This window comes from Gracilinanus agilis, chromosome 4 (assembly GCF_016433145.1).
Source record: "Gracilinanus agilis isolate LMUSP501 chromosome 4, AgileGrace, whole genome shotgun sequence".
In the NCBI taxonomy this organism is placed as follows: domain Eukaryota; kingdom Metazoa; phylum Chordata; class Mammalia; order Didelphimorphia; family Didelphidae; genus Gracilinanus; species Gracilinanus agilis.
Window position 1 is genome coordinate 65,167,062 of NC_058133.1, and position 21,310 is coordinate 65,188,371.

Genomic DNA, 21,310 nt, shown 5'->3' on the forward strand with positions numbered 1-21,310 from the left:
TCTCCTTAGTAGACAAAGTATAGATAAAGTAAGAATGAGGAAGTTCTTCCTTCTTTCTGACTTTCCACTTATAATTGGTCTTATGATCCTATCCCTTCTTGAGTGTCCTGTTTTTCCTGATATGGCTTTAATTATTGTTGTTCTTAGCTCTCCAGCCTCAGCTCATTTTAAACTGGACCCTGCCACAATGAGGGCTCTAACTTGAGACAATTAATTCATTTGACCCAAGTAGCTTAGTTTAAAAGTGAACTACTGATCTTGTCTATGTTGTTGGAAACCATCATGTGACCTAGAGGTTTGGGGGGAAGGAGGAGGTGGAAAATGGGGGAAGAGGAAAAGAGAAATAGAGACAGATTCAAAGGGAGAGTCAGATAGAGAAAGAGAGACTGAGAGATTATTTCACCATACCAAAGGTCTCTTATAACCAAGGGATTCATGACTCAGGAAATAGCCTCCTCTCTCCCTCATGCAAATTAGGAAGTATGATAAAAAAAAAAAAAGCCTGTGAGGAAATCTTTCTCGTAAACCAGTTTCACTTTAAGAGAACTTTTCGTTCTGTTGAATCTCTTATAACTAAGAAGTACCTTGAGTTTTAATGCATTGTGTTAAGTAGGAATAAGTTCTTGGCTTCTTGATTTTTAAGAAATAAGTGCTAACCCACAGACTGCGGCCAAAAATCTACTTTGGGCTAACAAGGTAAGTTTACTGAGAGTTTCCCTTGTGGGTAAATATTTATATTTGTTTGATTATGAAGTGGCTTGCTTTCCTGATATATCTATTCTCCTGGGAGTGTATAGAGCAGCTGTGACAAGGGTTCCTCAAACTTACTTATTCTGCACATCATGGCAGGAGTCCAAAAGAGAAAACCTGAGAGGAGGAAATATGATATCATAAAAATATTCCTCTGGAAATAATGTCTGGGTGAAATCACAGAACCCGAGTTTCTGTGATTCTAAAGTCACTCTGAGAAGAGAAAGGAAGAGGAAGAAAGGGAAGAAAAAGGGAAGGGAGATCTTATACTGCCTCCACCAGCAGTTAGTGTGTCTGCTGGGTTTAGCTGGGCTCCTAGGCTATGCTCCTCTGTTATTCAATTCTCAATAGCTAGTTTTTCCTTGAATCCCTGACAGGTTTTATAAATTCAGGGGTAATTCTCCTAGAAGCTGTTTTCTTGCTGTTGCTGTGTCTGCATCTACCTGGAGATGGTGTATCCCTGTTCCCGGCGTTCCCTCCACATGTGCCTCAATGTCTTTGTATTCTGTGACCACTTCTCACGTGGAGGTTGAGTGCCTCTAGTTACTGATGCTGATGAGCTCAGCTTAAGGGGCCACCAAGAGTACTACCTTCAACTAGCAAATGACATTGTCTCTTTCAATTTAGAGAAAGCTCCCTCATGGTTGGTACTTAGGGATAACACATCTTTGTATTCTGTTAGCATATTTTTACTTTATTACTTATGTTTTCTGTTGCCCACCTTCTTTTATTATTCCTTTTATTAGGAGGATACAGGATCCCCCACTAACACTGTGACAAGAGTTCCCTTCTTTCCCTGGGCAAAGAGAAATCCTGATATAGGAGATCATGGCCAAACGAGTCGCCATCATTGGAGCTGGTGTGAGTGGACTGACTTCCATTAAATGCTGTTTGGAAGAAGGTCTGGAGCCCACCTGTTTTGAGAGAAGTGATGACATTGGAGGTCTGTGGAAATTTACTGTAAGTATGTAATCTTTCCATCCCTCCTCCCTTTAATCTCATAGTTGATACATCTTTGATAATGTAGGGTCGAGACTACCGAGAATTCAATAAATGATTGAGAAGATCCTTGTCAGTTTCTTATAAAAACAAATTTGACTCCTAAATCTACTACTTACTAGCTGAGTAACCTTGGAGAAATGATTTGATCTTTCCAGGGCCCAGTTTTCTTATCCTAAAATAAAGGGCCTGAACTATATAATCTCTAAAGTCTTTTGGCATGTCCCCCAAAAAAAGCCAATGAGATCTTGTATCTCATGATATCAAGTAATATTCAAAAGGAAGGAAGTGATAGTTAATATCCAATATTAGTTCATCTGCCAGCTGATTAAACTCTGTAGTTAATCTGTCCTGAATAGGTCAATACTGGAATATTATCTCCAAACCTCTGCCCAATAGAAGGCTTGGTCATCAGACTTTCCTTTGGCCAGTACCTCATCAGACATGGAATGTAGCACTGTGTTCAATGGGATCTCCTTGGAGAGAGAGAGTAAGAGTAATAATGTGGATAGGCATTTAGGAAGGAATAGCCCCTCTGGTGTGAAGGTTTGCCAAGTCCCTTTCAGGGTTGCTCATTCTCCTGTCGTATCCACTTTTCACCTAATTCTCATTTGTGACTCTAAGAAGCTATAGCAGGCTCAATAGCCACATCCCAGGAGATCATCTTGGCATATGGGCTAAACCAGGTAGCCAAGAGGCTTTAAACCTGTCCATGTAGGAGGGTGCCTACCCCAAGGCATACGAAGACTTCTCCCAGCAAAAGAGGCAGATGAGAACAATTTGTTCCAGTGGTCATGAAGGCAGCTGAAGCAGGCTCTGTGGAGCACTTAGAACATGGTCAGACATCAAAGATGCCTCAATCATCCACTACAACCCAAGTCATTACCAGTCATCCCATTTTTGTCTTGCCACTGGACTTTGACGATTCTGAAGGAGAACAAGGCTGATGACTGTGGAACTCTGACTCACAAATCTAATTCATGCACAAGTCAAAACATCACCCTCCAATGTAATCGATCCTATTCAAAAACAAAGGGCAGACCAAAATAGAATATTAATAATAGGTATCATTTACTTAGAGCATTAGGGTTTGTAGAGTTCTTTACAAATATAATCTTATTTGATCCTCATAATCCTCAGAACTCTGGGAGATAGGTTCTACTATTATCCCCCACTTTAAAGATGAAAAAACTGAAGCAGAGTTTAAATGACTTGCCCAGAGCCATATAGCTAATAAATATCTAAATCAGGATTTGAACTCAAGACCTCCTGACTCCAGTTCCAATGTTCTATATGATGTCACCACATATAATACAAATCTAGATAGTGCTCCAAAGTTGATGAAGTATTTGAATTTTTATAATAACCCTATGATATAAGTAGAAACTCACAAAAATAGAGAGTGAACACCCCTTCCTAGGATTCTTCACTGCTCCCTGGAGGCAATACTGAATTTTTTTTCCTCTCTAAAAGTTGAATCTCTCACTCCTTCAGGAAAACTCTGGACATGGAATGACTCAAGTCTACAAATCTGTGGTGACCAATGTGTGCAAGGAGATGACATGTTTTAGTGACTTCCCCTTCCAAGAAGATTATCCCAACTACATGAACCATGCAAAGTTGTTGGAATATCTTCGTTCCTATGTTGACCACTTTGACCTTCTGAAATACATTCACTTAAAGGTAAGAAACCTTAGATACTGAGAACTTCAGGAACAGATGTTGCCAGTCAGCAGAGCGACTCATGAAAAGAAGATCAAGTAAGCTTCTGCCTGAATTTCCCTCCATTTGAGTAAGAGGCAAGGAAGACAAAAGCCAAGACTGTTTTCTCCATGGTCCAGTAAGATTCCCACTTAAACTGAATCACTCAAATATTTAAGGTTCCTGACCTTTCTTTATTTACCCTTTTCTTTTCACCCAGAAATCAGGAGTAGATTTAAAATGAGGGCATTTCAGGACAGTTAGGTAACTCGGTTGATAGAGAGCCAGGTCTAGAGACAGGAAGTCCTGAGTTCACATCTGGCCTCAGACACATTTTAGCTTTGTGGCCCTGGGCAAACCATTTAATACCAAGTGCCTAGTACTTACCACTCTGCTGCCCTGCAACCAATACTTTATATTAATTCTAAGACAGAAGGTAAAGACTTTAAAATTTTTTTTAAATAAACTGACAGCATTTCCCAACACATCCTCTTTCTAGATTTTTTAGAATTTGTTTGGCTTGAAAGTGTAAAGGACAGAGCACTGAATTTGGACTCAGGTTATGGTTTCAAATCATGACAATTCATTTATATCACTATAACTCTAAGCAAACCACTTGACCTCTCTAGACTTTTATTTTCTTATCTATAAAATAAGGGAATTGGACAAGACATCCTCTAAGACCCCTTCAAGTTCAAAATCTAGAATTTTATTTAAATTTTCATTAAAAATACATAAAGTATCTTTGATAGTAAGGAGGAAGAGGTGCTTGTGCCCAGGAAACTATAAAAGATCTCTTCCTTTCCTAGTCCAGTCCCTTTAAAAAGGCTTCCTGGCAGAAAAAATGTTAGAAAATGTATGAATTAAAATCTTAGCAATCTAAGATATTTTCCTCACCCACAAGTCACCAAACTTTACTAATAATGAGTATGGAGAGATTTGTCTTCGTTTCTTTTCCTTGAGCACAATGATCATAGGAGATGGCAGAACTGCCAAAATACTGAAGACTTCTTTGTAAGCAAGAGTGAACTGATAAATGTTGATTCCCTACCTACTCCCAAAAGAGAAGGAGGATACATTTTTTAAAACAGGGCTATTGGAATCAGGTTAATTGAACAATTCTGAGTATCTCCTTCACTCACTAACTCGCCAGATTATCCTAATGAGTAGGGAGGGATTTGTCTTCATTTCTTTTTCTCCAGGATGATGTTCATGGGAGATGACAGAACTGCCAAATACTGATTAATTCTTTGTAAATGTATAGGTATAAGCAAGGGTATGATAGTAAATATTTGACAACAGATTCTCCACACCTTAAAAAAATAGAAGCAGAATATACTTTAGAGTTTAATTTGCACTCCAGACATTTCCTCCATTACTTTTTTAAGTCTGGGGAAAAAAAATTTTAAATAAGTCAAGCGATCCACCTCCAGAGAAAGAGCTATTAGAGTAGGAATGCAGATGAAAGCCTACAATTTTTCATTTATTTGGGTATATTTCAGGGGCTTTGAAAGATTACAAAAAATGAACAATATGGAAATCTGTTTTACCTGATATTACATTAATAACTCAAATTGAATTGCTTACTAGCTTTGGGAGTGGGGAGGGAAGGAGGAAGGGAGATAATTTAGATCATGTAACTTCAGAAAACTTATGTGGAAATTTGTTGTTAAATTTTATTTGTAAAAATTTTTTTAATATAATTTAAAATAAATTTTTAAAAATAAAATAAACAGTAAGTCAAGCCCCATGAGTTAGAAAAGAAAATGATAAAACCCTCCAGGATCTTTGCCAGTAAAACCCCAAATGGGTCATGAAGAGTTGGACATGACTTAAAAACAAGTTGACAATAAAAACTTTTTAACAATGGGCAATTTCCAAGGTTTAAATGATCACATTAAATATTTAATTATCAGAAGAGGCAGCACAACCTGCCTCTAGTACTGCCTTGCCAGCAAATCTTATAATTTTTTACTGAATCCTTTAAGGCGTAAAATATTTTCACTTAAATCTCCCTCTTGCTTTTGGTATCCTAGTCCATCTTCCCTCTCTGAAACATTCAAGAATTTCATGTCTACTGTGACTGGAAGGACCAATCTCATGTTGGGAGTTTTTTCTTGTATCAATCTGACTATATAGCGGGTCTACCCCTGGCTCCTTTAGATGAAGAAGGTCTCTGTGCTTCCTTTCAGACGACTGTGTGCAGTGTGACAAAACGCCCAGACTTCTCTGTCTCTGGCCAGTGGAATGTGGTGACAGATAAAGAAGGGAAGCAAACTACAGCTGTCTTTGATGCAGTCATGATTTGCACAGGACTCTACCAGAATCCTCGCTTACCTCTAGAGTCCTTCCCTGGTGAGTCTATTAGCCTGGGATCTAAGCGGAGCCTACTCTGCCAGGTTTTTCTAAAGAAAAGCATTTCTTCATAAATGAGAGCAGACCTGCTCTCGGGCCACATGTGTCCACAACACTTTCAAATGCTGCTGGAACCAGATTCAAATGTAATTGGGAAATATTTTACAAAATAAATAAAAACCAACAGAACTTATATAATATTAACACCCAGTTTTCTGAGTCAAATTGTAGTGGCAGGGATCCTTAGGTATGGTTTACTGGCCCCATTTCTATTTAAGTTTGACATCACCAATCAATTCCGATCCAAACTCCAAGCAAAATCTGCATGTAAGAGATTGTACAGAGTGTGAGTAGTTATTCAGATTTAAGGCACTTCTGGCAATCATCATCATCACTGTAATAGTAGTTGTTATTTTTTTTTTAATTTTTTTTTTATTTTAAACCCTTAACTTCTGTGTATTGTCTCATAGGTGGAAGAGTGGTAAGGGTAGGCAATGGGGGTCAAGTGACTTGCCCAGGGTCACATAGCTGGGAAGTGTCTGAGGCCGGATTTGAACGTAGGACCTCCCGTCTGTAGGTCTGGCTCTCAATCCACTGAGCTACCCAGCTGCCCCTGTAATAGTAGTAGTTTTAAGAGTAATAACAATATTACAATTCAGAAGCTCTGAAGCTCTCCTGCTCCCACGGCCATTGTCAATCATGGGCATTCTTTAGCCAAACAAACCAGGCAGGAGAGGGCAGCCAGTTCTTGTGACTTTATTTCAGTGTAATTTTCATCATATCACACCACCCAGATTTGAAATTTAAAGCAATTAATTTGAAAGACTATTCAAGTTAAAAATAAACATTTGTGTTTTAAGAGTTTCCATAGTGTAAAAATTCTTTTGGAAGAGTAATTAAATTAGGAAGTCACTCTCCACCCATCTCCACACCAGTTGAGCTCTAGCTTCTCTGTCCAGTGACTCTCCTCCAGCTCTGCCTGACTTCTCCCTAAGTAACAGCCTCCAGAGAAGTGGCCTCATCTAGCAGAGACCCCCATTCTGTGAGACCCAAGTCATTCATTACCTTCTCTCTGCAGGGTAGGATCTCTTTCCAGAAGAAGGTTGATTTGAGGGTCTGTTTAGGGCTACCTGAGCCACTAGTTGGCACAGTCAATAGAATATTGGGTCTGGGGCAGCTGGGTAGCTCAGTGGAGTGAGAGTCAGGCCTAGAGACGGGAGGTCCTAGGTTCAAACCCGGCCTCAGCCACTTCCCAGCTGTGTGACCCTGGGCAAGTCACTTGACCCCCATTGCCCACTCTTACCACTCTTCCACCTATGAGACAATACACTGAAGTACAAGGGTTTAAAAAAAAAAAAAAAAAAGAATATTGGGTCTGGAGTCAGAGACCTAAGTTCAAATCATAGAATATATGTTTGGCTCATCATTGTCTAACAGAACTGCTTCCTGCCTCTGTTTGCTTGCATTGATAGAGTTCCTAAGTACCATCATGCCTCTTCTTTTCATTTTCCCACAGGAATCAACATATTTCAAGGCCAGACTCTGCATAGTCAGGAATACAGGAGCCCAGGACGTTTTCAGGGTAAAAAGGTCCTTGTGATTGGGCTTGGGAACAGTGGAGGTGATATTGCTGTAGAACTCAGTCGTGTGGCATCTCAGGTACACTTCCCTTTTTCGGAGTCCTCCCACTCATTTTCCCCAAATCTTTGTTTCGGGCTTGTGAAATGTACAAAGTCATTGTTCTTTCACATGAATACACACTGAAGTGAGAAACTCTGGAATTTCTTAAAGACACTCCCAGCTTTCTGAATCATGGCAAGTTTCCAGTTGCAGAATGGGCACATCTCCAAGAAACATGTTAGAAAAATGCTATTGATGCCTGACCAGTAGGCAGTTTCCATAGAAATCTAATTCTTTCTCCTCTCTCTTTCCCAGGAAAAAAAAGGATTAGAAATTTAGATTCCTCTGTAGTTAGAAAGGCAAATTTCAAAAGATCTAAGTCTCAGAGAATGAGGGTCTGTGCAAGATGAGGCCACTTCTCTGGAGGCTGTTACTTAGGGAGGAGTCAGGCAGAAGTGGACCAAGGAATTGGAGCTCAACTGCTGTAGAGATGCGGTAGAGAGTGCCTTCCTAATTTAATTACTTTTCCAAAAGAATTTTTACATTATTGAAGTCATGGAAACATTTAAAATATAAATGTTGCATATTTTAAACTTGAATAGTTCGCTACTAATAAGAATTTAGGATTTTAGAATAAGAGTTCATCTAATCTAATCCTATCATTTTTGCAAATTAAATATTGAATCTTAGAAAGGTAAAGTAACTTATTCAAGAGAGTAAGTAGCAAAGCCCAAATTCTATTCCTGTATTCTGGCTTCAACTGCTATATTTTGCCCATTATACAACTTTATTTCCAAGCAACAAATGTAAAGAGGAAAATCACATGTGTCCTCACACTGCTTAGAGGTGTCGGTAATTAGAATCGAATCCAAGTCTCCCACCTCCAAGTTCAACCAATATTTCCACTGTACAACACTAATTCAGAACATGAAGACAAAAGGTAAAATCCTAATGCTACATACCTTAAATGTTGCAATTACTTTTATGATGCTAGACCAAAATATTTTTTTAAATATGAGTAGGGACGATCAGATGGCACAGTGGATAGACTCCAGGCCTGCAGTCAGGAGGACCTGAGTTCAAATCTGGCTTCAGATACTTCCTAGCTGTGTGGCTCTCAGAAAGTCACAACTTCATTTGCCTAGCCCTTGCTTTCTAGCTTAGAGTTATTACTAAGATAGAAAGTAAGGGCTTTAAAAATATATTTCATATATAAATATATATTTGAACAGAGTAGCATAGGAAAAAGTTATTTCAGTTATTTCTTTTTTGGAAATTAGAAAAATATGTTGGATTTATCGCCATTTATAGGGATACAGATGGGAATCTGCTGGTAAATGCTGAACAATCAGCTCTTTGGGGGGGGCCCACAATTAGGGAAATTTATGCAGGACATATTTTTAAGTTTAATCTTTATAACTAACATTCTCTCCATTACTTTCTTAAGTCTGGACAATTGATAAAACAGTAGATAAAGCCTTGACTTGTAGCATTTGCCTATTTCTGAGGTAGGAATGCTAACCATGAAAATCTGACAATTACTTCCCACTAGCTGGTACCAGGTAGTACAGCATATAGATCAAATTTCTATTTGCATTGACATAGGTGAGTACTAGAAGAGCAAACTCTCCCTATCAATGCAGGGTCAGTATTTTCTATAGAAATTGCAGCCTTTTTGAACACTAAGAAGTTGAGAGACTTGCCCAGGGTCATACAGTCAATATATGTCGTAAGAAAAACTTATACCCAGATTTTCTTGGCACTATAGGTAGTTCTCTCTTTACTATGCCTTGGCTGCCTCATGTCAAATAAATATTGTTTGATCATTTGTTTTTTAAACCTTTTCCTTCTGTCATAGGATCATTTCTAAGAAGAGCAGCAAGCACTTGGCAGTCGGGGTTAAGTGACTTTCCCAGGGTCACACAGATAGGAAAAAAATATTTTGGTCTAGCATTATAAAAGTAACTGTAACATTTAAGGCATGTAGCAATAGTATTTTTGTCTTTTGTCTTCAAGAGTTCTGAATTTGATTGTTGTGTAGTGAAAATATTGTTTGAACTTGGAGTTGGGAGACTTGGATTTGAGGTCACATTTGAACCCAGATCTTCCTGACTCCAGGCCTAGATCTCTATCTGATGAGCCCCCTAGCTGCCCCAAATCAATATCATTTGTAAAATAACAATAGAAGGAAGTCTAGAAACTCATCTATTCACCTGTGCACCAGTCTTTCAGTCCTACTTCTTTAACTCTTTCAGGGTGTATCTGAATTTGCATCATTCATAGAGGTTTGCTTAGAAGTATAAAGAATAATTGAAAATTAAGTAACTTAGAATTATATACATTGTTTAATGTCTCTTTATAGCTGTATATCCTCTGCATAAAATCTCATTAGATAATCAGTATTTTAGTACTAAGTTGTAATCAATGATCTGTTATTGACTGGATAGCTATGTATGATAATAAGTAATCAATGATCATATTATGATTAAACAAAGAATGAAAACTCACTGCAGTATCTTGTGAAATATCTTTACCAAGGAGAGTTGTGTGCATGCCTTTAGCAGCCTAGAATATATACAAGAATTTCTGAAGAGCTCTGTGAAGACATATTATCTTATTTGGCTTTTTGACACTATAATAACCTTGGCCATCCTCATTATCATCCTATATGGAATAGATGGCTATGTAATCTGCCTGATAGAAAAGAAACATGATAAAAGCTGGCCTTTTTGAAGGAGAGTGCCCTGCCTCCAGGAGAACAGGGAAGCCACACCTTCACCTTCAGAATAAAGATCCTGCTTGGCGAACCCCCTCTAAACTGAATTCGTGTCATCTAGCTCTTTTGCTAAAGTATAAATAACAGCCAGCTCACAAGCTCCGGGGTCACAGATAATGCCGGTCTGTAGACCACTGATTTATAGGAGTCACACATTCACAATAAAGTCAGTTCTGCTCAGAAGATTGTTTCCCCAAGATTTTTCTTTTACGGAAGTAACTTTAGAGATCATCTAGTCCCACCCACTATGGACAAGGAAACTGAAGATCAGGGGGAATGAGTGACTTACCTAATATTACACAAGCAATAAATAGCCAGAGTAGGCTTAGAACTCAGGTAATCTGTTTTCATGGCACTTAGGTGGCACAGTGGGCAGAATGCTGGACCTGGAGTCAGGAAGACTCATGTTCTTAAGTTCAAATAGAGCCTCCAACACTTACTAGCTGTGAGACCCTGGGCAAGTCACTTAACCATGTTTGCCTCAGTTCCTCGTCTTTTTTTTAAACCCTTACCTTCTGTCTTGGAGCCTACTATGTATTGGCTCCAAGGCAGAAGAGTGGTAAGGGTAGGCAATGGGGGTCAAGTGACTTGCCCAGGATCACACAGCTAGGAAGTGTCTGAGGCCAGATTTGAACCCAGGACCTCCCGTCTCTAGGCCTGGCTCTCAATCCACTGGGTTCCTCATCTATTAAAGGAGCCGGAGAAGGAAATGGCAAGCCACTCTAGTATCTCTGCCAAGAAAACCCCAAATGGGGTCATGAAGAGTCAGACATGACTGACCACAACTGAACAACAGCAACTCTGACTTCAAAGTTAACACTCTCTGTACTATGTACAATCACTTCTCATATGAGATCATTTCATTTTGTCTAATCCAAAGATATTAAAGTGCTCAAAGGCAATATTATTGTATGGATTATATGGGGAGAAGTAATATAAAATGATTGATGCTGTATTTATCGTGCCTTACCTTTTAGGTGTTTCTCAGTACTAGAAGTGGTACCTGGGTCCTCAGTCGTCTTTCTAAAGATGGCTACCCCTTTCTTATGATCTTCACTACAAGATTTCTTCACATGGTTTCAGGCATGCTGTTTTCGCCCTTAAGAAACTGGATGATGATGAAACAAATTACAAAATGGTTTAACCACAAGAATTATGGATTGAATATTCCTAAGGGGTAATTATTTTAACCTAGAAATATTTATTTGCAGAAAATTTCTAATATTATGATATGAGAAGTTAAATTTTATATTAAAATGACAATATTTTTATCATATTCCTATAATTATGTTGCCCCAAAATACCTGGAATTGGAGCAGTGTGATAGCACAATGGATAGAGCACCAGATCTGGAGTCAGGAGGACCTGGATTCAATCTGGCCTCAGACACTTCCTAGCTGTATGACCCTGGACATTTTGACTAGCCTTTACTGTTTTTTCTGTCTTAAGATCAATACAAACCTAATAGAGAAGGTAAGGGTTTCTTTAAAAAAAAAAAAAGGAAATCAGTTATGTTGATTAATATCAATATCAGTCAATTGCTTTGAAATGTATATAGTACAAAGGTGGGGAAGGAAGGAGACACCACAGAACTTTAATGTAACCAAAAAAATAAGAAATAAGAAAGAGGCAGAGTGCCTTCCAGGAAAAATATATAGTACAAAAAATGAAAATGTCCTTTTAATTTTTCTTTAAGTGATTTCATTCTACAGCCTGTTTTCTTTATGTCCTGATTTCAATGGAGATTCTAGCTCTGCCTAGGCTTGGTTTTATCACAAGGAACTAAAAAGATATTCAGTTAGCATATCATTGGGTAGATTACAATCTCTTTTAGAAATATATTCTTAGGGAGAGATTTTATTTTTATACTTGTAATGAACAAATCTCTTGTAGTTTACTGTCAGAATTAGAAAAAGAAAAGTTAGAAACATTCTTCTTGAGTCTATGGAAAGTTACTGGATGGATTCTTTTGACTAAATAGATTAGTTTGTACTCTTACAAATATGCAATTTATTATAAATTTCCTGAATTGACTGAGTTATGTGTTTCAATCTCATCTATTGCTCAGTACAGTTTCCCAGTGCTTAGCATACAGCCTGCACACTAAATGTTTATTAATTGATCTGCATACAAAATCACTGAGGCGGCTTTTTTGTTTGTTTCCATACCAAAGGCAAACACAAACGTTAATTATAAATGATGAGCTCCCAAGCTATATCCTTTGTGGTGCTATCACTGTAAAGGCCAACGTGGAAGAGTTTACAGAAACCTCTGCCATCTTTGAAGATGGGACAGTGGAAGAAGACATTGATGCAGTGATTTTTGCTACTGGATACACATTCTCCTTTCCCTTCCTTGAAGAACCTACAAGAACTTTGTGCAAAAATAGGATCTACCTGTACAAACATGTATTTCCTTCAAACTTGGAAAAGTCAACAATGGCTATCATGGGTCACATCAGTGTTAAAGGAGCCATCTTGCCAACTGTAGAACTCCAGGGACGATGGGTCACAAGGGTCTTTAAGGGTAAATATATTCTCTTGGGAATTCCAAAACTCTTAAAAAATGATCTAATTATGCCTGGTAACCACTACTTCCCTAACCATGTAACTTCAAATAAATTTTTTTATCTGAAAATATATAGAATCTTTACAGGAATAGAATTATGGGCAAGTAAGATGTTTTCCCTTTTTAAAAAATCCTCAGAAAAGCTTTCAACCAATATGACCTTTCTGTAGGTCACTTTCTTAGGCAAATAGTGTGTCAATGTGATCCTGATAGAACTGAGCAGTTTTAAAAGATTTTTAGATCCTATATGATGAGAAAGGAGTATGTATGATGTCTATGACTCTGGAGTTAAGATCTCATTTTGGTGCAAATTCAAATTTTTCAAGCTTAGTGAGAATGTTTAGAAGATCTGAGCAGTCTGTCAAATGAGGCCATTCTGATCATTTTTAGAAAAAGGCAGGGTGGTACGGTATAGTGATAAGACTGGATGTGGAGTCAAAGGGATTGGTTTATATCCCAGCTCTACCATTTAACAAAGAATCATTATTTAGAGTTGGAGAGGTGGTATGGTGGATAAAGCACTGGGCCTGGAGTCAGATAGACTCATCTTCCAGATTTCAAATCTGGCCTCAGATACTTATTAGCTATATGATGCTGGGTATGTTACTTAATTCTGTTTGCTTCAGTTTCCTCATCTGTAAAATGAGCTGGAGAAGGAAACAGCAAACTACTCTAATATCTTCACCAAGAAAATCCCAAATACGGTCATGGAAAGTCAGATACAACTGAAAAACAACTGAATACATAATTTTAAACTTGGAAGGGATCTTAAAGAATAAAACCCAATCTCCTCATTTTATAGATGAAACAAAGACCCAGAAAAATGAAATTACTTGCCCATGGTCACACATCTACAAAATGTAGAAGGTAGTATTTGGAGCTAAGTCTTCCTAACTTCAAGTCAGTCACTGTATCTACTATGCCACTCCTGTATGAACTGAACTGTCACTTCATCTCAGTAGACTTTAGCTTTGTCAACTGTAAAATAAAAGAATTGGATTAGAAGATTTTAAATATCCCTTCCATCTCTAAATCTGTGATCCTAAGGTTTTATATTGTCTCCAACAAATTTGTATGATGTACTTATTCTTGGTCAAGATCAAGATTCATAGGGGGCAGCTGGGTTGCTCAGAGGACTGAAAGTCAGGCCTAAAAACAGGAGGTCCTGGGTTCAAATTTGATCTCAGATACTTCCTCGCTGTGTGATCCTGGGCAAGTCACTTAACCCCCATTGCCTAGCCCTTAACGCTCTTCTGCCTTGGAACCAATACACAGTACTGATTCTAAAACAGAAGGTAAGGGTTTAAAAAGAAAAAAATGGATCAAGATTCATAATAAGAACCAGGGTCAGATTGGGATGAATGGAATCTAGAGATTAGACAAAGAAGACAGTATAAGACAGGTGAACAAGGGAAGTTCCAATATCAGGTACTAGAAGGAAGTTTGGGCAGGTAAGTGGGATGTTACAAAAATGCAGCTTTAAATGAAAAGTTGGTCAAAGTGATGTCAAGTGTTTGAGAATATATCTAATGATGATAAGCAAGAGATTGTCCTGGTAGGGGAGGGCAAGAAAATAAATTGCATCCAAGTATTTCTGTTAGCAAATAGCAGATATTCAGCCATAGGGACTGAATTAACAGGCAGGGGGGATCAGATAAAAGACTGTAGCCCATAATCCTGAAAGAGAATTGTCAGTACCAAACAGAAACCCAGTACTGTGACTAGGAGAAAAATTGAGGAAATTAATCATGATTGTACTATACATGGCAAGAGTCCAGGGAAATTAGGTCAGGATGTGAGGTCACAATAGGATCAACTTCTGTGATCATCTGATTTGCCAGTTAAAAATAATTATATTTAGCATGGGAAAAGTAACTGGCTTTGGAATCAGAGTTTGGTTTCAATCCTGGCTCTAATGCTTGTCCAATGTGTTTTAACCTTGAGCCCCAGGTTTCTCATCTGCAAAATGAGAGGGTTAGATTATATACCTTTTAAAGTCCCTTCTAGCCCTAAATCCATGATGTTATTCTATAATCAATTTTAACTGTTGTATTTGGTTTTAACTGTTGTAATTGGTATCTAAGAAATATTTTTGTATTCTAGCTAAATTTCTCCTTTGGTGAATTTAGGATTCATCCTATCATACAGGATGAGAAAACATACATAATCTGTGACCTACACTATTAAAAGAAGTGTCCACGCTGATGAGATTACTAATTCACTGAACTATCCAAGTCTAATAGCTTTAGTAGAGATGCTCTGGTCACTTGTCTACAATTAAGAAAAAAAACATGTATTTTATTTTTTGTCAAAGGGTTATGCAAGATACCACCACCAAGTCAATTGATGGCAGATGCTACCAGAAAGGAGGAGCTTGTTAAAAGGTATAAAATATCCTTCATCACAGAGACAACTAAGCAAAAGTTTTCTTCACAAAATACATTTTGCATAATAAAGTCATTTCCATGGCCCATAGGAAAAATAATTTTTGTGTAAAAATAGTTTTTAATGTATGGTTATCACTTTGTGTCCTATTCAATATAGGACCATAAGTTCTCTGAGGTCAAGGATCCTCTCTTAAATGATCATTGTATTTGCACAGCCTAGTAGAAGAGAGTATCTAGTTGGCACTTAGTATTTGTCATAGAGCAGTTAGGTGGTACGGTGGATAGAGTGCCAGAACTAGAATCAGAAGACTCATCTTCCTCAGTTCAAATCTACCTTCAAACATTAGTTGTGTGACCTTGGAGAAGGCATTTAGCCCGGTTTGCCTCAGTTTCCTCATCTTCAAAATGAGCTAGAGAAGGAAATGGCAAACCAATCCATTAACTTTACCAAGAAAACCTCAAAGAGGATCACAAAGAGCCAGACTCAAATGAAAAATGACTGAATAACAGTGTTTGTGATATACTGGTAGATCTAGGTACAATGCATATTGCCAATGATCCTACGCAAATCCCTAAACCCACTACTACTGAAGACTTACTAGAAAACTTCCTAGTAATTAGAGCTATCCAAAAGTAGAATTAGTTTTCATGGAAGGAAGAAGGAAAGTCGGAAAGGCAAGGAACAAACATGTATTAAGTACCTCTGTGTATCAGACATTATGAAAGGTGCTTTTATATTCTTGGAGGGAATGGCATTTCCCAGGGTCCGTGGTTTTTAACATTTTCATCAATGACTCAGTTGAGGTAGAGGGGACATATTTATCTCACTTAATACAGATAAATGGAAATTCTTGACTTGTGTTCAAAGAATCAGCTTGTAAACAATGAGATAATCAAGGTATGGTAAAATGGAAGTTCATCTGAGAAAAGTATCTAGATGTTTTAGAAGACTTTAAGTCCATTATAAAAATATCTTCAAAGGATAAGTAAGCATATTCTGGGGGATAGACTTTCTACTTATCTAGCTCATTATGAGTCACCAGAGTGATAATATCAGTTTTATGGGATCTCAAAGTGAGGAAGAATAGAGAGACTCTAGTTAAACCTTAGCTGGAGCATTGTATTCAGGGCTGGGTGACACATTTCAGACAAGATGTTGGTAAAGTAGAGCATAACCAGAGGACAACATCCAAGAAGGTGGTTGTGCCAAATGAGTTTCATTTGAAGGCACTGGGGATATTTAGTCTTGGGAAAAGAAGATCTAGAGGGAAAGTGGAGTGTGATTTAACTTATGAAACTATGACCTGGGAACAGGCATGCTAGTTCTTTGGTTACACACTGGGAAAATCCCTGATGCAAGCAGGAAGTGAGGTTGTAATCACACTTTAATGAGACACAGAGGATGTAGGGTGAAACAGTACAGAAAGTCCAGAAACGAGTATGAAAGGGGGATACAGAGGGAATGGAGATAGTGGTGAAAGAAGGCAGGCAGAGCTAGAGAAAGGAAGGGGGAAGGGTACAGACAATCATTCATGTAAGCATGGATGAAGGTTGGGAGTGCTCAGCAGTGTGGACCCAATGGAGAGGGGAGAGAGCATGGGGACAAGAGTTTGAGGTCTCATTTTTTATGGAGTTTTTCTGGGGGAACAGACTAACTCTTATCTTCCTTATGGTTATCATTAACATATACACATCCTCTCAAAGTGGTCAGTAAAACTTTAAAGTTAACGTGTCCACATCATCTACAATCGTCAGTGCCATTTGGTGTTCTCCTGGCCATTCTGTGGCGCTTTGGAGTTTATCTGAGAATTACATATCTCAGGACCAAAAAAGGCTTTAACAGCAAGTCCTAGGTGGCTTCCTTTGATTTAGCATACACTACCAGGAAGTGATTTTTTTTAAATAAACCCTTACCTTCTAACTTGGAATTAATATTGCTTTGAAGGCAGAAGAGTAGTAAGGGCTAGGCAAAGGGGGTTAAATGACTTGCCCAGCATCACACATCTAGGAGATATCTTGGGCCATGTTTGAACCCAGGACTACTCAAATATAGGTCTGGCTCTCTATCTACTCTACCACCTAGCTGTCTCAGGAATTGAATTTTAGTTAATATATGATAGTTTGCAAATTATGCTCCTTTGAATTTTGTAACTGATTTCTAGGACCCTTTTGAAATCACAGTTCCTGCTCTTGCTACCTTTTACTGACTTACCTATAAATTTACTATACTGAATAGAAAGGGGAGGGAGGGTCAGAAGAACTAGAACAAGATACAATTTTAATACAGAAAGTGATAGTTGTTTTTAAGTATTTAAAGATCTCTCATGTGGAAAAGGTATTAGACTGACTTCACCTGTCAGAACTTGGTGCTATGGATAGAGGTCACAAAAAGGCAAATTTAAACTTAAATTTTAAAAGATTCCCTAAAAATTAGAGCTCTCTAAAAAATAGAATCAGTTTCCACAGGAGGAAGGAGAAGGTTTGATTTGATCCTGTGACATGTAAAGGGTACAAGTATTTTTTAAGTATCTATTATGTGCCAGGCACTGTGCAAAGTGCTTTACAAACATAATTTCTTTCAATCCTTACAATTGCCTTGTGAAATAGATATTGTTATTATCATCCGCATTTTACAGTAAAGAAAATTGAGGCAAACAGATGCTAAGGGACTTTGCCCAAGACCACACAGTTAGTAAGTATCTGAATCCAAATCTGAACTCAGTTCTTCTTGACTTCATGCCTAGTGCTCTATTTGCTGTACCACCTAGCCAGCTTGGTTTTCCTCTTTGGAGACATTCAAGAAAAGGCTGGATGACTACTGGTAAGGCAGACTGTAAATTCCTTGAAGGCAGAGAGATGGTTAGTCATTTTGTCATTGTTCAAATCCTCTCCCTGACACACTGGGTCTTTGACCCTAGGCAAGTCACTTAACTTCTCAATAATCTCAGAAGCTATCTTAACAATTGTTAACTTATTTTTGCTAAATTGTTAAATTGTTAACCCACACTGACAAAGAGTTTTCTTATATAGGAGTTTCCTATGTCTGTAAAATCGCAAAATGTTCACCTATCCCATATCCCTATTTGTGCTATTTATATACAGTGCATTGTAAATGCTTTAAGGATATGTGTTGGGTAGATTATTATGTTGTAGCAAGGATTCTTTTGGATGAATGGGTTGAACTAAATGGCTACTGTGGTCCTTTGTAACACTTAAAATCATTTATTTTTTTTTTTAATTTTAAACCCTTAACTTCTGTGTATTGACTTATCAGTGGAAGATTGGTAAGGGTAGGCAATGGGGGTCAAGTGACTTGCCCAGGATCACACAGCTGGGAAGTGTCTGAGGCCAGATTTTAACCTAGGGACCTCCCATCTCTAAGTCTGACTCTCAATCCACTGAGATACCCAGCTGCCCCTGAAGTAATACTTTCTAGTTCATGTTTAGAGTGACCAGACTTTTAGCTCAAACTGAATTCAGATTCCTTAACCAACATTTGAAAGTACTCCACTAACTTCACTTCTTTTCCATTTTCTCTACCTGTACCCATTTCTCAAAATAAATATTTCTTCTTGGCTCTCTCTAACAAAACAAGCCCAAGAAAATCTCTATCTAATCTTGCCCAATAAAAACATCCCTTTCGTGTTTTGGTTCTATAAGTTCTATGAGAAAGGAGTTGAGAAGTTTGGGGAGCACCCGGAATGACAAAGGATTCACCATTTTCTTTCTTTTCCCTAAGGGGCATCATTCAGGATCCCAACAATGAGAAACTGGACTATATCGATGTCTTGGATGAACTTGCCAGATATATAGGAGCAAAGCCCAGAATTTTATCTTTGTTCCTTAAGGATCCCAGGCTGGGAAAAGAAGTTTTCTTTGGTCCCTGCACCCCTTACCAGTACCGACTGACAGGACCTGGGAAATGGGAAGGAGCCAGAAATGCCATTTTGACTCAGTGGGACCGGACCCTCAAGCCCTTACAAACTCGAGTTGTTGATGATTTTTCTGAGCCTACTGTTGTGCCTCATTGGCTAAAGATCTGGTTGGGGACACCTGTGCTGTTCTTTGCTGTTTTGCTTGCTTATAAATCTTCCTTTCATATAAGATTGTCTGGAATAGGCAAACTAGGGAATAGACTTTCCACTTACCTAGCCAGTAATTGGCAAGGGTGAATAACACCTAAGTAACAAGAACTCCTCTCTACCTCCTCTTCTATCTGCTTCTCACAAACTTCCTCACATGGTGGCAAGTATATAGAATGGCATTCAAGAAAGGGTCCTAGGATTAGATAGCACAATTCAGTATCCTTTTGCTGACATACTTGTTCCTCCTTACTTTGCTGACTGGGCTCTGCTTCCTTGACGGGGTTAATCTCAATAATCATTTACCCTGGGCTCTAACCCCTTCCCTGGCTTTGTCAGCCTCTTCCACTTAAGCTAAAACTCTCAGTACTGACCTCTTCCAGTTCTCTTATTTCATGTTACCTATGACTCAGAAAGGAACAGACTTGAATATTCAATGGCACTGTCCCTTTTGGCCTATTCTCTGACAATTTGCATAGCATTATTTTCTCCCCCCTCTGCTACATGTACTTGAGGGTGCATTTTTGTGAAATCTCTACCTTTCTGTCATGATTGATCCCTTAGGCTATCACAATTGGCCACACAGATGTTATTTGCCTGATTTTATCTTTCTTATTCTACCCCACCCCTAAACTCACCAAACTTTCTTGTTTCTGTTCAGATCATCATCTTTCTGGAAACTCAGATGTTTTAACCTCTTTATTCATCTCTTAATCAGTTTCTCCCCCTCTCCCTTCCATCTTTCTCAAAACTGTTTTCTTGCCTAATACAAACTACTGAGTCCCTCCAAGATCTCATTCAACCCTAATTTTCCAGTCTTGTTTCAAATAAAATGAATAACATATCCAGGGCACTTTACTAACATCAAATTACTATATAAATTTTAGCTATTGTCAGATCATTATCAATTAGAGCAAAGGATCTTAACCTGGAGACCAAAAACTTAGAGATATTTTTATATTTTGATAAATGTATTTCAGTCAATGCTGAATCTTCACAACATCATTTAAGGTTTTCTTGGTACAGGTACTGGAATGGTTTGCCATTTCCTTCTCTGGTTCATTTTATAGATAAGAAAACTAAGGTAAAAAAGAGTAAAGACTTGCCTAGGTTCACATAGTTAATAAGTGTCTAAGGTAATAGAATTCATGAAGATGAGTCCATAGGGCAGATAGGTACTGCAATGAACAAAGCATTGGACCTAGAGTAAGGATTATTCATCTTTCTGAGTTAAAATCTGGCCACAGACATTTACTGTCTATGTGACCTTGGGCAAGTCACTTAACCCTACTTGCCTCCATTCCCTCATCTATAAAATGAGCTGGAGAAGGATATGGCAAACAACAAAACTATCTTAGCATCTTAGCCAAGAAAACCCCAAATGTGATCATGATGAATCAAACACACCTAAAATGATTGATCAATAAAAAATACATTTCAATATAATTACTTGACTTGTAATCCTATGTATTTTATTTTGTGCATATAAAATCATTATTTTGGAAGTCTATACAGTTTGTCAGATGGTCAAAGGAGTCCATCACATACAAACCCAGAGAGAGGAGGAGAGACAGAGAGAGAGAGAGAGAGAGAGAGAGAGAGAGAGAGAGAGAGAGAGAGTTTAAGAACCCTTGCCTTAATTTCTCTATATTCCCCTCAGATGAGACTACTATTCCCAAACGTTCCCGCACCACCTCATGGTCCTATGAATTTGCATAAACCATCTGTCATATTTGAAAATAAATTCTTCCAAATCTCAGCCGCACTGAATCTTGATCATCTTTCAAACCTTTATATAGGGATCTTTCATTAATATACTCAATTTTTAGTATTATATGCTATATGAGTATAGACATTTTACCTGAGCTCTGTAGTCTTGTGCAACACTTAGCACAGTGTCTGACACATAGTCAATGCTTAGCAAATATTGATTGATTGATTGATTGATAATGCTCTGAGAGTCTACTCTAGGAATGGATTTAATACTCTTGATTCAGCTCTATCTTCACTGGGAAATCGCTTTATATAGATCTAGCTATAGAAAATCACTTAGATCTCTATATAATAAAGCA

The 21,310-nt window shown here is 38.0% G+C and overlaps 1 protein-coding gene across 1 annotated transcript; it reads left to right on the forward strand.

The window, feature by feature from the left end:
- Positions 1-1,572: 1,572 nt before the first annotated feature.
- Positions 1,573-20,128, forward strand: LOC123247761 (dimethylaniline monooxygenase [N-oxide-forming] 4-like). Its single transcript, XM_044676760.1, has 8 exons — positions 1,573-1,710; positions 3,244-3,432; positions 5,643-5,805; positions 7,322-7,464; positions 11,179-11,378; positions 12,375-12,727; positions 15,084-15,153; positions 18,896-20,128. The coding sequence occupies exons 1-8, from the start codon at positions 1,579-1,581 to the stop codon at positions 19,326-19,328; spliced, it is 1,683 nt and encodes a 560-aa protein (XP_044532695.1). The 5' UTR covers positions 1,573-1,578; the 3' UTR covers positions 19,329-20,128.
- Positions 20,129-21,310: the final 1,182 nt, after the last annotated feature.